This window comes from Sus scrofa, chromosome 5 (assembly GCF_000003025.6).
Source record: "Sus scrofa isolate TJ Tabasco breed Duroc chromosome 5, Sscrofa11.1, whole genome shotgun sequence".
Taxonomy (NCBI): Eukaryota; Metazoa; Chordata; class Mammalia; order Artiodactyla; family Suidae; genus Sus; species Sus scrofa.
In genome coordinates, this window is record NC_010447.5 from 40,926,789 (window position 1) to 40,942,032 (window position 15,244).

Consider the following 15,244-nt stretch of genomic DNA (forward strand, 5'->3'; position numbering starts at 1 on the left):
GTTCATTTGTGCCATAATTTAGATTCCACTTGTAAGTGATACCTTATCTTTCTCTTTCTGACTAATTTCACTTAGCATGAAAATCTCTAGTTGCATTCACATTGCCACAAATGACATCATTTTGTTCTTTGTTATGATCCAGCAATTCCACTTCTGTGGACAAAACTATAATTCAAAAAGATACATGCACCCCTATGTTCATTTCATCAATACTCACAATAGCCAAGACATGGAAATAACATAAATGTCTGTTGACAGATGAATGGATTAAGAAAATGTGGAACGTATACACAATGGACTACTACTCAGCCATGACTAATATAGTTTTTGCTGTTTTCAATTCATTGTGATCATATGTACTTGTCTAGATACAGTCTTGCTCTTTCATAAGTTTTAGTCTTATTCTAAATCATGTTATAGGAGATTGACTTGAAAACAATTATTTTTACTTGTTATGATTACATTCCCTATAAATCACTTGGGACAGAACATGTCCTCCAATGGATGTGACTAAAAGACACATTATAGTTTTGGATTGGCTCTTGGTAACCTAGTGAATTTTCTCTGTTATGCTAAACACAAGTTAACTCTTTTCTAGCTAATTAAGGATAAAGCTCTTTTCAAAGTATGAAGTCCTAGAGAGTCTATTGCTCCCAACTAAGTAATTTGAATTTAAAGCAGGTAATACTAAGGGGCTTAATATACCACTTTTCTTATTTAGTAACAACTAACCACAATTTTATTTGTGCTTTGTACTGTTCCTTTCATTTTAATAAAATTGCCTTCCCATTCCTAGATCCATATGTCAAAGTGTCTCTGATGTGTGAGGGTCGAAGATTAAAAAAAAGAAAAACAACTACAAAGAAAAATACTCTAAACCCTGTGTACAACGAGGCCATTATTTTCGACATCCCTCCAGAGAACGTGGACCAGGTTAGCCTCTCTATTGCGGTCATGGATTACGATAGGTACGTTCATCTTTCTACTCACTGAACAAATTTCAGTTAGTCATAGGAAGACCAGACTCAGCTTTTCATGTTATTCACTGATATAACAGTTTCAATTTCAGTTGGAAGAGGGAAACTTCATTCATTCAAAATTCATTTTTTTCCATGTTTTTAAGTTTTCTCTTCCAAAATACATCATTCTCAAGGGACAGGATACCTGGGGCTGGTGAAAGAATGGGTGGAAGTTGTATGGTATACCTAATAGTAAGCACTATCATGAAGGCTTTTTAACAGTAACACAGAAATTATAGTCAACAAATTTTACTTTCCCACCGGGGCTGGAATATGAGTACCATGATACTTCCCCAAGCTCTGTCGTTAAATAGCTGTGTGAAAGGGCAAGTTATCTCTTAGAGATTCACTTTTTCATTTACAGAGAATTAGCATAATGTGAAACTGTGAACAGTATTAAGAGTGGAAGGTGAATAGCGTCCATGGGGATACTGCCTTGATGCTTTCACATCAGTCTTAAACATTGTTTTGTTTATAGTTCTTCCAGCCCACACAATTTTATTAGTTCTCCTTTTGTAAAATAAATGACAAACTCTCAAACGCAGCTCTGAAGCTTCTTTCTGCTGCAGCTCCCACTCCTTCCTTGTCTGAAATTTTGCCCTGCTCCTTCCACTCATATGTTACAGCTCTGCTCAAGTCACCACTTATGTGTCTTTCTCAGCTAACCAGCCTCTTCTTTCTCTGAACTTTTGTCCCACTAAAAGCTTATATCTCTTATCCACCCCTTGCTATATACTTCTTTTTATTATTTTGCTTTTTATATTTATAATAATTTTGGAAAGGAATCCTGTATGTTTAACCTAAAAAATTATCAGCATGTACACAATGTATTACCACATTTATTTTGTTCTAAAGATAGCACAAGTGGTACAGAATACATATACACAAATATTCAGATTATCCATTTATATTATTATGCAAAGGGTAGTAACCAGGACCCTGTAATACAGAGAGATTAAAATGGTATCATCTGGATGAGAGCTGGGAAAATAAAGCACTGAAAAATTAAATGATTTATACCATCTCTTTGAAATTATTTTATGTCACAGTTCCCTCCCCCCAAAAAAAAAAACTGTCACTATTTAAAGGGAGAGGGAAATCTTGAATTAGTTAAAATGGAAAACTCTAAAGATATAACGTTTTTTATTAGAAACCCTTGTTACGCTTTACTACAAAAAATTACTCCTGTTGATTTCTCACAACATAGATTGCAGATAGAGACAATTGAGCATTTGTCACTGAAACAATTTTGGGGAAATATATCCAGACAATATATAAAATGGAAAGATATTTAAGTTATTTTTTAAAGTGTGCTTGTATGGCTTCCCATATTAAGGAAAATTATACTAAGCATACCTATCTACATCAGTGACAGAAAAAAAGTAATGAAATGTTCTAAAATCATCTCAAAAGTCTCCTTAGAGATGTCTATGAGAATAACACTAGAGAAAGTGCCTTTAAATTACATTCCATTCTTGAGAGGCAATTTACCACATGTGTGCTTGAATCAATTATCTTTTTTTATCATTTCATAGTTTACATGTATATCAAAACATTAGGTTGTTCACTTTATGTATAATTTAATTTGTCAAATTATATGTCTAAAGCTGAAAACAAGAACAAAACATTTAAAAAGAGAAGGCACAGACAACTGACTTACAGAAGAGTCCAGATTAAACTGTAGCTGAAACTAGAATGACCCTGGACTTCTCAGTTATGTCAGTCAATAAATTCCCTTTCTTGTTTCAGGCCATCCATCCAGTTGGATTTTCTCCCATATGTGACTGAATACATCTTTTGATGTACAGGGATATCAGGAGACTCTAATTTGGGGCTCATTTTTACTCTTACTTGAAACATTTCTCTTCACCTCACTCTTCTGTTTTCTTTATTCTTTGAAATTGGTTTCCTGACCTTTTTCTTTTTTCTTTTTTGTCTTTTGTCTTTTTTTAGGGCCACCCTCGTGGCACATAGAGGTTCCCAGGCTAAGGGTCTAATCGGAGCTATAACATCCAGCCTGCGCTACAGCCACAGCAATGCCAGATCTGAGCCACATCTGTGACATACACCACAACTTAGGGCAACGCCAGATCCTTAACCCATTGAGTGAGGCCAGGGGTCGAACCTGTAACCTCACGGTTCCTAGTTGGATTCGTTTCCGCTGTGCCATGACAGGAACTCCTGCTTGTTTCTTATATGTGTTTTCACCATGTTAAACTCTTACACTGTCATGTTAACTCTGGCAACTGGATCAATCCCTCCCCTGGATTCTTCTAAATTTCTAACAAACCACCGATCAGGAATCAAAAGTGCTGGTCCTGCTGCTCCCTGATCCTCGGTGTTTTCTTTAGTTTAATGGAGTTAAGAAATCTACTCTCAGGGTTTTCTTAGAGATGAAAAGACAATCTAGCACCAGCATTTAATAAACCACGAAATGCCATGGTGATGACAGTTAAATAATCGAAATGCAAGATAATTTCCCTGGTTTTACTCCTGACACAGTAAGTTCATTCATTCTTGAATCAATTGTCTTGATTCAAGTCCTCCCTTTCCCTCTAACTAAGTGTACAAAGCCAGACAGGTCCCTTACCTTCGGGGTGTTTAGTTTCATTCTTTGTAAAATGAGATGATGACAATGATATTCATGATCATGGTGTGAGGATTAAGTGAGCCGGTACATTTAAATTACTCAGAACAGTGTCTGGCACATAATAAGCTCTCAAAAATATTAATTATCTTTATTATTTTGATATGTTGCCATGAAAACAAGACATGAATAGGAAATAAGAGTGTCGTTTGGTATGCTCTGGTGCTATCCAACAATAAGTCAAATGCCATGCGCTGCCTTGTTTAATTGTTGTACAAATAGTAATGTCCACTGACATCATCTAGTCAATTAATTATGGTCATTTATATAAGAAAATTTGCATTGAACCCTTGGTGAGAAATCTAGACATCATTATAAAACATTAAGCCTTGTGGAAATAATGAAATTTGATTTGTATCACTTAAAGTTAATAGAATGCTTCCAAGAAAGAAACTCATCACGTAGGTAAGGACAAGCTGCCATTTCTTTTCACACTATCCTTATTATTGTGAAATGTGCTCAAGTTACAGAGCACTAAAATGGTTTATGTGTGCTTCTTTTACAAATGTTTGAATGTTGATCCTATTTAGTAAGTTTTCGCTTAAGATTTTTTTTATTTGACTTGAAGTAGTTTTATATGTAAAATTATCTAGAATCTATCACAAAATCTGTGTTTTAATCATATATTTAAAATTCTGCTAAGGTGTATGAAACTCCATTTATCACTGAACATTAGAATGAAAGTAGAATATTCTCCAAATTATAGGGTGGGACACAATGAGGTCATAGGAGTGTGTAGAACAGGACTGGACGCTGAGGGTCTTGGGCGAGACCACTGGAATGAAATGCTGGCCTATCACCGAAAACCAATAACACATTGGCACCCTTTGCTGGAGGTAAGCCCTGGGACTCCCTGACATCTACTCTCTTCTTTATCTCTTGCTTAAATATTATTTATCTGCTAACACTTCTCTGACATTTTATATATTCACCTATTTTTCTTTTTAACATACATTGCTCTTGTTTTGAAAGAGCTAAAGAACTGAGAAGCCCCAATTGACTCTACCATCCAGTATGCAAAGTTGCATGTGCCTTGTTGGTTTTTAAAAACAACTTAACTTTCTGAGTTTGATATTCCTTTATAGTAAGCCCATAAAAACTGCAAGTCTATTATTTTTGCATAGACTGCAAACTTACATCATTGAGTGGTGGAGTGAGCAAGTAAATTTATTACTAACTGGAAACTGAATTTTCATGCTTCTTGTTTGTGAAAACAGCGACCTCACCTAAAATTTCCCAGAATCTCTAAATAGAGGTACTAGATCTACTTCAACTCATCTATGTAACTTTCTGATCAGGAAATTAAAGGGCTCACAGATTTTTAAAACACTGAGACATCAGCTTGCCTAAATTGAAAGCCTGTCTCTATTGTGTCACTAGATGTTAAAGAACCTTGGACAAGACTTACCCTAAGTTTCTTCTATTGCCTTCTAATAGCAGTAAACACATAGAGTAAAACTAAAGAAAATGCTGAATAGTATATGCGTAGTACAGAGTATGGCACAATGTTTACTCTATAATTTAATATCAATAGTTGTATTAACCAGAAGTATCAATACCGATTTCTATTGGGATTTTAAAATTTTTTTAAATTTTTTCTTTTTTAGGGCCTCACCCACAATATATGCAAGTTCCCAGACTAGAGGTTGAATCAGAGCTACAGCTGCCGGCCAACACCACAGCCGTAGCAGCATGGGATGCAAGCTGCATCTGCGACCTACATTACAGCTCATGGCAATGCCAGATCCCCGACCCATTGAGCATGGCCAGGGATTGAACCCAAATCCTCATGGATACTAGTCAGATTCGTTTCTGCTGTGCCACAATGGGAACTCCCTCTACCAGGATTTTTAGCCACAAAGTCAGTTGTCAGTCTACTCAATACACTGTTGCTTGATGGAGTGACTTTCTTTTCCAAAGACAATTGCTGGAGTCTCTTGAAGAGTCACAAAATTAGTCGTGTATATGACCTGATTAATGGAGAGGTAATACTGGTTAATAAAAAGATGAGAGGTAGGGGATGGAATATATGCAATTCAATAAAAAAGAAGTTATGATAACCACGTAGTAAGGGAGCAACACATTACCATCTCTCCTATGGGTAAGATTCTGCTGCTGCTTCTGTCATTAGGCACTGGGTTGAATAGTACAGACAAAGTAGTGTAATTAAATGTCAATGAGCCCTGGTTCTAAGCTCAGCTTAGTCATGAAAATGTGACCTTAGCTGTGTTACTCAGAACATTGTAAGGAAAATTTGAAGAACGCTGGACAATAGCAGTGAACTTTCAACATAGATATCCACTTAAATATATTAATGTCCCAAATCTTTGCCTCACTTCATCATTTAATGTAAAGCATAAAAGACAGACACATGCAAATGCATATTCACACAGTACTTTCTCTTAGGCAATAGCTCAAGTTCTGAGCAAGTTGTTTCTTTTCAACAATGTGTATTGTCTAATGTATAAATTATACTCTACTGCTTTACTCTCCTTTTCCTGATTCTTATTTTTATTTTCATTTAAAGTCTGAAACGTGATTAAGTTTAATAATCTAGACATGAGAGTAAAGTTTGTTGGGTAGAGAACCATGCTGAAAGGGAGACATGAATTCAAGCCCTTGTTTCTCTGACCATCTAATCCTGGATAGACCACCTACTCTGTCTACAACTACATTTCACAGGGATAATGTAGGGAGAGATGAGATAATTTGATCAATAACTTTCACTTATGAAAGGACAGAGGTTCTATGACCCAGTGCATGTTATGATCACTTAGAACCATTTAATAAGCAGTTATAAATTTATCTGATGGAAAGGAACTATGAAATAGGTATGTGTTTGTGTCTAAGAATATGTGAACTTTCCAGTTACTGTAGTGTATACAGAAAGAATAAGCTACAATATGGGCATCAGAAGATATCAGATATTTTTCTAACAGCTGACTATCAGAGCACAAGTGGACTGAAAAGATTAAAGGTACTTTCTCCAGAAAATAGATCCTTTTTTCCCACTCACGCACCTACATTCATTGGTCAAACAAAATGCAGAGACTAGGGACCTAAGAACTGGCTGGATCTTGCATTTTGGGAAAGTGATGAATGTGTAATTGTATGTTTTATTGCCAGAGTAGGGATTAAAATGAAAAGGGAATAAAATATTCAAGATCTGAATAAGTTGGGAGGACAAGACTAAAACATCACGTGGAAAATCTGGCTACTCCTACCTAGGTAGAAAAATTTATTGTTATAATTAAAATTTTAAATACATATATTTAGGGACTGCAAGAAATTATTCTTTATCATTTGTGGTTCCCATTTTCCAAACTCTGTCCTTCTCATATCTCATATCATTAACTGCCCCTATAAAAATCACCTCCTGCCTTAGAGCAAGTGGGATGCAATCTCGTGTGTCTCTTGAACCTTCTTGATCTTACCCAGCAATTTCCCCTGACTCTGGTAAATCATTAATTATTTTACATTAAGAACTAAAAGATGTCATAGAATGTAAAATTATTCCGAAGTCATGAAGAGCTGTCTCTGCAGAGCTGTTCTGCATGCCATCTGTGTCCCATGCCCTGCTTACATATTTGTGAGATGTTTGTGTCCCTTCATGCTACCTGAGACAGTGAATTCTGAAGGGCATGGGGAATTATGTAACTTCTTCAGAGACTTGCATATCATGGATGAATATTCACTATTTAAATGTAACAATTACCCATTCTATTGTTTTTTTACACTAGATCATACATTATGAAATTATTATCTTTCAGTTACCCGGCCGGGCAACTAGCTTTGATAGTCAAGGATCCTGTCCATCTCCCAAACCACCTTCCACACCGTAATAAGGACCCAGGACATGTACTCATCAGATCAGAAAAAAAAAAAAAGAAGTGGAACGTTTGATTTCATCATTTAAAGTATATTCTGACAATGAACAAATTTGATGGCAAATTTTATTTACTTTTTTTTTGTCTATTTATTCACTTTGGGCATCTTGATATATTTTACTTGAATATAAATGGTCCTTACTTACATAAAGCATTTTATTCTTCACATCATATGCCTATTAGCACAGATGGTATTTTAATAAATTGTAAATTCTTTGCATAAGCAAAGAAATAGTTTTTGAAAATAATCCATACTGATCTAAAATTAAATAGTTAATGCTGCTATTGTATAAAGTAGCATGTGTAACATCTGTATAATTTTGGATTTTGTTAAAAATATGTTCATTTCTAGTTGTGCACATGGTTCTATATAAACTTTACTGAAATTTTGAACTTTACTCACAGAGTGTTAAATCCTTGCATAATCAAGTTCATATTATTTATCTGGTAATATATTCTTTCATTCTCAGCAAAATCTTTTCTTGGTAAAGTTTGGCTCTGCTAAACTTTTTCTTTCACACTTGTTTTTTAAGATATAGAGAAAAACTGTAATTTAAAGAACCTCTTTGAGTATAAATTTAACAAGTAATATTTAGTAGCTGGAAAATGAAGATTGAGCCATTTGGGCTACTGTTTTATACTGTCTTAAAGTTACATTAGTTCAAACATCTGTAGCACTGTTTAACTGATATTTTAAAAGTCCTATTACTCTTAATCTCAAATGTAGCATTAGTATTCCTAAGTGAATAGAATTAGAACTCATAAGTGTTCATAAGGTTCTCAAGTACTGTGACATGTTTATTTTGTGACATAAAGCTATTACATAGATCCTGTATTTCTGATAGACATACTAACAGACACCAAAGGTACAATAAATGTCTGTGCTCATTGTTGTTTGGATTTTACACAGTAATGGTGATTTTAAGCCCAATCAGAAGCTGATCCTTAGAAGCAGGTATTTTTCTAAAGAAAGGGTGACTTATTTTTCAGAAAATTATAGAACTATACCATAAATAATACAACTTCAACATTTAGTAAAAATAAATGATTTTAAAGGCCCAGACCCACAGTCTTTTATGAAAGACATTTTTTCATGAGGATCAGGCCACTAGTCGTAAAAACTATGCAAATGTTTTTTCCATGACAGAACTTTCTTTTAAATCATGTCAACTTTTTATTTTCTCATTTCTGGTCCCTATTGGAAGGTATCTATATTGAATGATCCCTAACCTTACTTTTGAGATGTGTACCATAGATGGTGCATATTTTAAGCTTATCCCAAAATAGAAGTTTAAAAGAACCCCCCAAAAAAACTGAAAAGGCAAGAAAAATCTATAGTTAGACTATAAATCATGCTCGTCAGAGTGAGAAACTTTTATCAACCTTACAAAATTTTGATTTTAATAAAATCCTTTATTTCTAAATATTAAAAAATAAAAAGTTTTAAAATCGTGAAATTCTTTTTTTATGTTGGCATCTCTCATATGATGTTACTCAATTTAGATGTAACTATTTTACACATTAAAATTTTAAAGGCAAACACAATTCCCTAAATTTTTTCAGAAATGCTTGTGCTATCTTAATGAAAACAAGTATTCCTGACTAAAATTTTCTAACTGAAAATAATTGAAGAAACATGTTTGAAAATACCAGTTACTTTTTCAAGCCTAAAAGAACCATTTGCTATAGGCAGGATAACTGAAGATGACACTTCTGTTTTATAATTCTTTATTTTACTGGGAAGTAAAATTGTCAGATGGGAAGACTTAATAAAATGACATATTTGGAGATAATTGTTTGTAGGTACAGCTGCAGCTTACAGTTAATTAACAACTATATTTCCTAAATGAGTATAATAATTATTTTCACCTGAAAATATATTTCAAGTACTTTTTATTTATGCTTTTTTTTTTTGTCTCCTATGGAGAAAAAAATCAATGCTTATGGTGAAAACATGCAAACAATCAGCCAACCAGGAGCATTTAATATGGCTATTGTAAATTAAAATAAGTGTATAAGGTAATTTTTAAAAACCTTTCCTAGGGATTAGAATAAACTCATCATGCCTGAGTAGTTGTTTACCCTTGAAAGATAAGGGAAAACCCAAAACTCAAATTTCATGCATCACTTAAAATGGTAGTTCATATTATAAAAATGTAATCCACCATTTTCAATACAATATGATATACCCTCATTCTGCACAGCCACACATTTATATAAACATAACTTATCCTCTTTCTACTTGAAGATGGACTGTTTTCATTTCAGTATTTAAAATAAGATTTGAGATTATCCTCCATAAATTTTTGTGGAACACCACATTTTAATGATAGCACTGACACATTATGGTGTTGCAGCTTAGGTATATAAGAATACCTAATTTCAGGGACTTATTCAAGGACTTGCCAAACATAAATCTAAGAAAAAGGAACAAGTGTTGATTAGTTAACATAACAACACTAATGTTCTTTTGGGTTTTGCTTTTTAGTTTGTTTATTCATGCATTTATTTTACCTGATTCAATAATCAGGGGAATGAGAAAATAGAATGTGAAAATGCATTAATATTTGTGAAGTATACAGTCTTCTCACAAAAAATCTGAACAATTGATGCTATTTTTACACTAGTTTCTTAATATTTTTCTGGTCAATTAAAAATTTTTATCAGGCCAGCCCTGTTTCTGGCACTTTATTTTACATGTAAAACACATGATGTTAATACATTCACAGTTCAATTAAAAATATCATCAGGACTAGTGCCAGGGAACTAGAGATGGAAGCACAGAACCAAGCGCCCACTTTCTTATGCAGTTTCCGGGAGTGTGTGCATGTTCTAGTTACTGCAGGGAGATCACAGCTGATCAATATTGACTCAGGTTTTAGGTAAAAGAAAAATATATTTGAACCTATTTGGTTCTAATATTTAATTGACAATTCCGTCTGTATTATCTTTTGTAATATTTATTATTTTAAAACTTTGCAAACTCAAGAAGTATCAATCTCTTAAGGCTTTCATTTAATGATTAATTGCTTCAGAAATGAAAAAGCCAAACTTTCACTTCTTTCTCAACTTTTTTTATTATCCATGAAACAAAATAGAAATTATTTGAGAATGAGTTTTCAAAAGAGCCATAGACTATTGCAAATAAAGTAACACAAAATCTTAACATTGAACACATGGTTATTTCTTTAACTCTTTAAAAAGAATACTTTCTATTATCTCATATATTTTCATGGAATGGAGTTCCATATGATTTTCTTTGCCACCCGAGTTGCAATTATGACCAAGTATTTTAATTATCTGATAATATTTTTAAAAGAATGAAGAAAACTAGAGTTGATCAGGATTTAAGAAAATCATTCATCCTCTACTAAATCTGTTCTTGAAGCAGCTCCAGTTGTTTCGATGTACTTTAATTGATTTAAACTTTTAGGGTTTATAGGCTAAGAATATATTGCTTGCCATAAGGGATTATACAAAAGCATGGAAAGTAAAATAATTTAAATTAAGAATCTACACAACTAAATAGCAGTTAAACACAGATGTTAAAGCATATGGAAATAAAGACATTGAATACAAAAATCAAAAACCACCTTTGTATGTTCAATTTTAGGGGAAAATAACTCCTCTAACACTGTTCAAAAAATCCCATGACACAGATTTTAATAGTTATTCAATGACGTGGCTCAGGATATGATTCAGCTAAACCTGTTAAGACCCATTATTTTATTTTTTATTTTATTTTACTTTGCTTTTTAGGGCCGCACCTGCGGCATATGGAGGTTCCCAGGCTAGGGGTCTAATCTGAGCTACAGCTGCCAGCCTGCGCCACAGCCACAGCAACGCCAGCTCCAAGCTGCATCTGCGACCTACACCACAACTCACAGAAAGGCCAGATCCTTAACCCACTGAGCAAGGCCAGGGATCGAACCGGCAACCTCATGGTTCCTAGTTGGATTCGTTTCTGCTTCACCACCACGGGAACTACCAAGACCCCTTATTTTAAATAAAGTAGTGAGTTTATATTTTACATGGGAAAGACAGCTAATTAAACTAAATGTTTCCAATATGTTATTCAGTGATACTCTTTAAGGTAAGAATTTTCTATTAAAAGACTTTTCCTATATTTGCTCAATCTTATGTTAAAGTAAATAGCAGTTTGATAAAAGATGTATTGGTAATACTTGTCATCTGTAAATAACAGTTAAGTAAAAAGAGGTGTATTTGAACAGTGGCAATTAATAAATATTCAGTTCAAGTGTTTTCTCATCACAGTAAAAAACTTTTTATTTCCACCCAGTACATCATGAAGACTGGTAACCAAAGTTTGACTTGATTGTGTGATAATTTCACACTATAGAGACTTTAAAAAGAAAGCACTAACTTAAGAGCTGAGGTGGGACTTAAGGATTTATTGAATGCAAACATTTTGGATATTAGAGAGGTGATTGAAAAGATAGGATTCTTCATGTTTAAAACAATTTAAATATACTCCTAAATGAGAATTCATTAGAATAGAACTATTTTTATCTATTCTGAAATATTGGAAATGACTCGCTACTAATGGATCTAAAGTTACATATAGTATTTGTATGGAAATGTTTTCATCTCAAACTCACAATAAATTCTTCTAAGCTCATCTGGGTCATGAATACCCTCTCCAAAGAGAAAACCATGTCTGACTTTTGTCATAAACGTGTAAAAATAGGCCATATCTGCAGAAATTTTGTTCTGATTTGCACCTGCTATGCACAGGACCTCCATTTTCTGTACAGGGTGGTGGATTTCAATTATTTGATTTATATTTTCGTGTTTTTGTTTCCTCAAAAATAATTTATTGAATAACAATACATATTATAGAAATGAGTCAAAAATTGTTAAGAGGAGTTCTTATGGCTCAGAGGTAATGAACCCAGCTAGTATCCATGAGGAAGCAGGTTCAATCCCTGGCCTCTCTCAGTGGTTAATTATTCAGCATTGCTATGAGCTCCAGTGTAGGTCACAGACGTAGCTCAGATCCTGTGTTGCTGTGGCTGTGGTATAGGCTGGCAGCTGTAATTCTAACTCAACCCCTGGAAACCTCCGTATGCCACAGGTGTGGCCCTGAAAAGCAAAAACGAAAAAAAGAAAAGAAAAGTTGGATAAACCCCAATGTTTGAAGATTAATGCTTTGGATTTTTGTTTTTGTTATCTTTTCAGAATTTTTTGTTGTTGTTATTTTCCCAATCTGAACATCAATACAGGGAATTATGTTTGACTATGGTTTTGCTGTAGGATAAATCGTGTGAACTAGAAAAACCTCTATAATCCCTAAGGCTCTGTACAAACTGGCCACAAAATCACACTCTTTAAAAATTGCATGGCTTATTACATTTATATCCATATATATAGAGCTAGCCATGTATAGATCATTTTGTGGATTTTATTATATACTTTTGTTTTTTCATTTAAAACTACAGTAATCCTAGTGCAAATAGCTTCATAAATTCTCTCACTGCATAAGAAAGGAGCAGGTAGACCAACTGTAATACACAAAATATATGCATTTATAGTTTTAATTAAAAAATCCAACCCAAGTTTATGTCATTTGCATTAACCTTTTTTTGTTTGTTTGTTTCACCCATGGCATATGGAAGTTCCTGGACCAGGGATTGAATCCGAACCACAGCTGTAACTTACACTTCAGTTGTGGCAATGCCAGATCCTTTAACCCACTGCTCTGGGCCAGGTATCAAACCTGTGTCTCTGCAGCGCAGTGACCCAAGCCGCTGCAGTCGGATTCTTAATCCACTGTGTCATAGCAGGAACTCCTGCATTACTTTTTTTTATTGACCCTCCCAAATGACAGAAATGATTGGGTTCATATGCAAAATATAAATTATAGAATACACGTAATGAGATATCCACTGAAGAATGACAAATTAAAAATATAAATTTCTCACATTGTAAAAATGATGATTCCACTAATGAACTGTCTAAGATATTTGCAGATTATTCTAAGCTGACAGAAACCATGATAAATCTTCATTTCATACATGACATTGAATAATTTGGATCTGTTGTATAGGATCTTTTTTCGTATCCCTCAGTTATTGTTCATAAGGTGGCTTTTTAGCTGAAGTTTGTGATGTAAAACTAGCCATTGTTCAAATCATTATCTTTGACTTCCATATTATAGAGTAGAAATTTTAAAATCTTTTGTAATTCATGTTTCTTGCTTTTCTACAGGTAACCAGCCATTTGTGAAACTTGACAGTGTATAATTGTATTACTTAGAACAAATGTTTTGCAACCAACTTTAAAAGATGTTACATATTTCAGTATTTTTACAATGTCTTCTTTAAAATATGTGAACATATTTGTCAGGTTCAGATTAATTAGGTAACAATGAAACCTCAAAGCTGTTATGAAGTGTAAAATTTATGATTACTTTTGTAAAAGAAAATGGAAAAGCACTTGAAATATAATTTTACTGTTTCATATGTATTTTGAAAAATAAAGTGATTATAAATTATTTTTCTTGTCTTTGAAGAAAATATCTTTTTCAGATTTAATTCTAAAAACTTTATGCTGCTAAATCTTTCCTTAATAGTCATTAATTTTGGCACTCATTAGAGAGCAGAGCAATTTATTTATCAATAATTCAGTAACTTAGGTACTGAATATATCTTAGAAACTTCACTTAATATGTATCTTTTTTTTAAATTATTAACTCCAGTAGGATTACTTTCATTAAAGAATCATTACCCAAGTGTTAAAGGAGGTTTACCTTTACATATATTAGTTACATTTGTTTCATTTGCAAAAAGTTCTTACAGATACCTTAGCAGGTGATACAGTAGCTAGGGTATACCAGTTAATTTGTTTGTTTCTGTTTTACCTCAGATTTTCAAAAATACTTTCATAGGGAATTTACAAGTAGCAACTAGTCTTAGGCAGTCAACACAACACTGACTTAAAGGAAATCATAATCATCGATAATCTAGATGTTCTGTACCTAGAGTCATTGTCAAGGAAAAAAAGTACAATTCTTCTTGTAAGAAGAAACAAATAAGTCTATGCCTCTGTATAGAATGCCGGATAATGAAAAGTCAATGATCTGACCTATCTGGTCTTGCTGTCTTCACATCCAAAAAGTATGAGGAGCGTGAATGAAATCTAAGTTGCTTATAAAGTATTAGTCAAACAGCCACTCTTAAAGATTTTGTGTTAGTGTTTCCAAATATTTCCCAGCAGGAGTTTATATTTACAGTGATTTAAAACTTATGTCTCCACTAACAATATATGAGAGTTTTCAGTTACTCTAGTCAATACTTGGCATTGTTATTATTTGAATCTTTACCAATTTGAACACAAAAATGATATTTCATCAATGTTTTGATTTTACTTCTTTCTTATCCAGTGATATTAATCATTTATACATATGATTATATATATAATCATATAGATAGATTGGATATATATTCAAATGTCCAATCTGTCTATCTATATAGATTATATACAATCACTATATATAATATAGATATATAATATATAGATATATAGATGTGTAGATTATATTTATATATAATATAGACAGATGTACAGATAATATATATGTAGATATAGACTGTATAGATAGATATAGATAGATATAGATTGATAGATATATAGATATAGAAAAATTGATAGATAAATTGATATAGATAGAT

General features: G+C 33.2%; 1 protein-coding gene across 1 annotated transcript in view; it reads left to right on the forward strand.

Annotated features, from left to right (window-relative positions):
• The window catches only part of SYT10 (synaptotagmin 10), a 71,434-nt gene extending 57,371 nt beyond the window's left edge, over positions 1-14,063 (forward strand). The window contains exons 5-7 of the mRNA XM_001927016.7: positions 797-968; positions 4,373-4,502; positions 7,437-14,063. Coding sequence (XP_001927051.3) covers positions 797-968; positions 4,373-4,502; positions 7,437-7,508 — 374 coding nt within the window. The 3' untranslated portion in view covers positions 7,509-14,063. The remainder of the gene's footprint in view (positions 1-796; positions 969-4,372; positions 4,503-7,436) is intronic.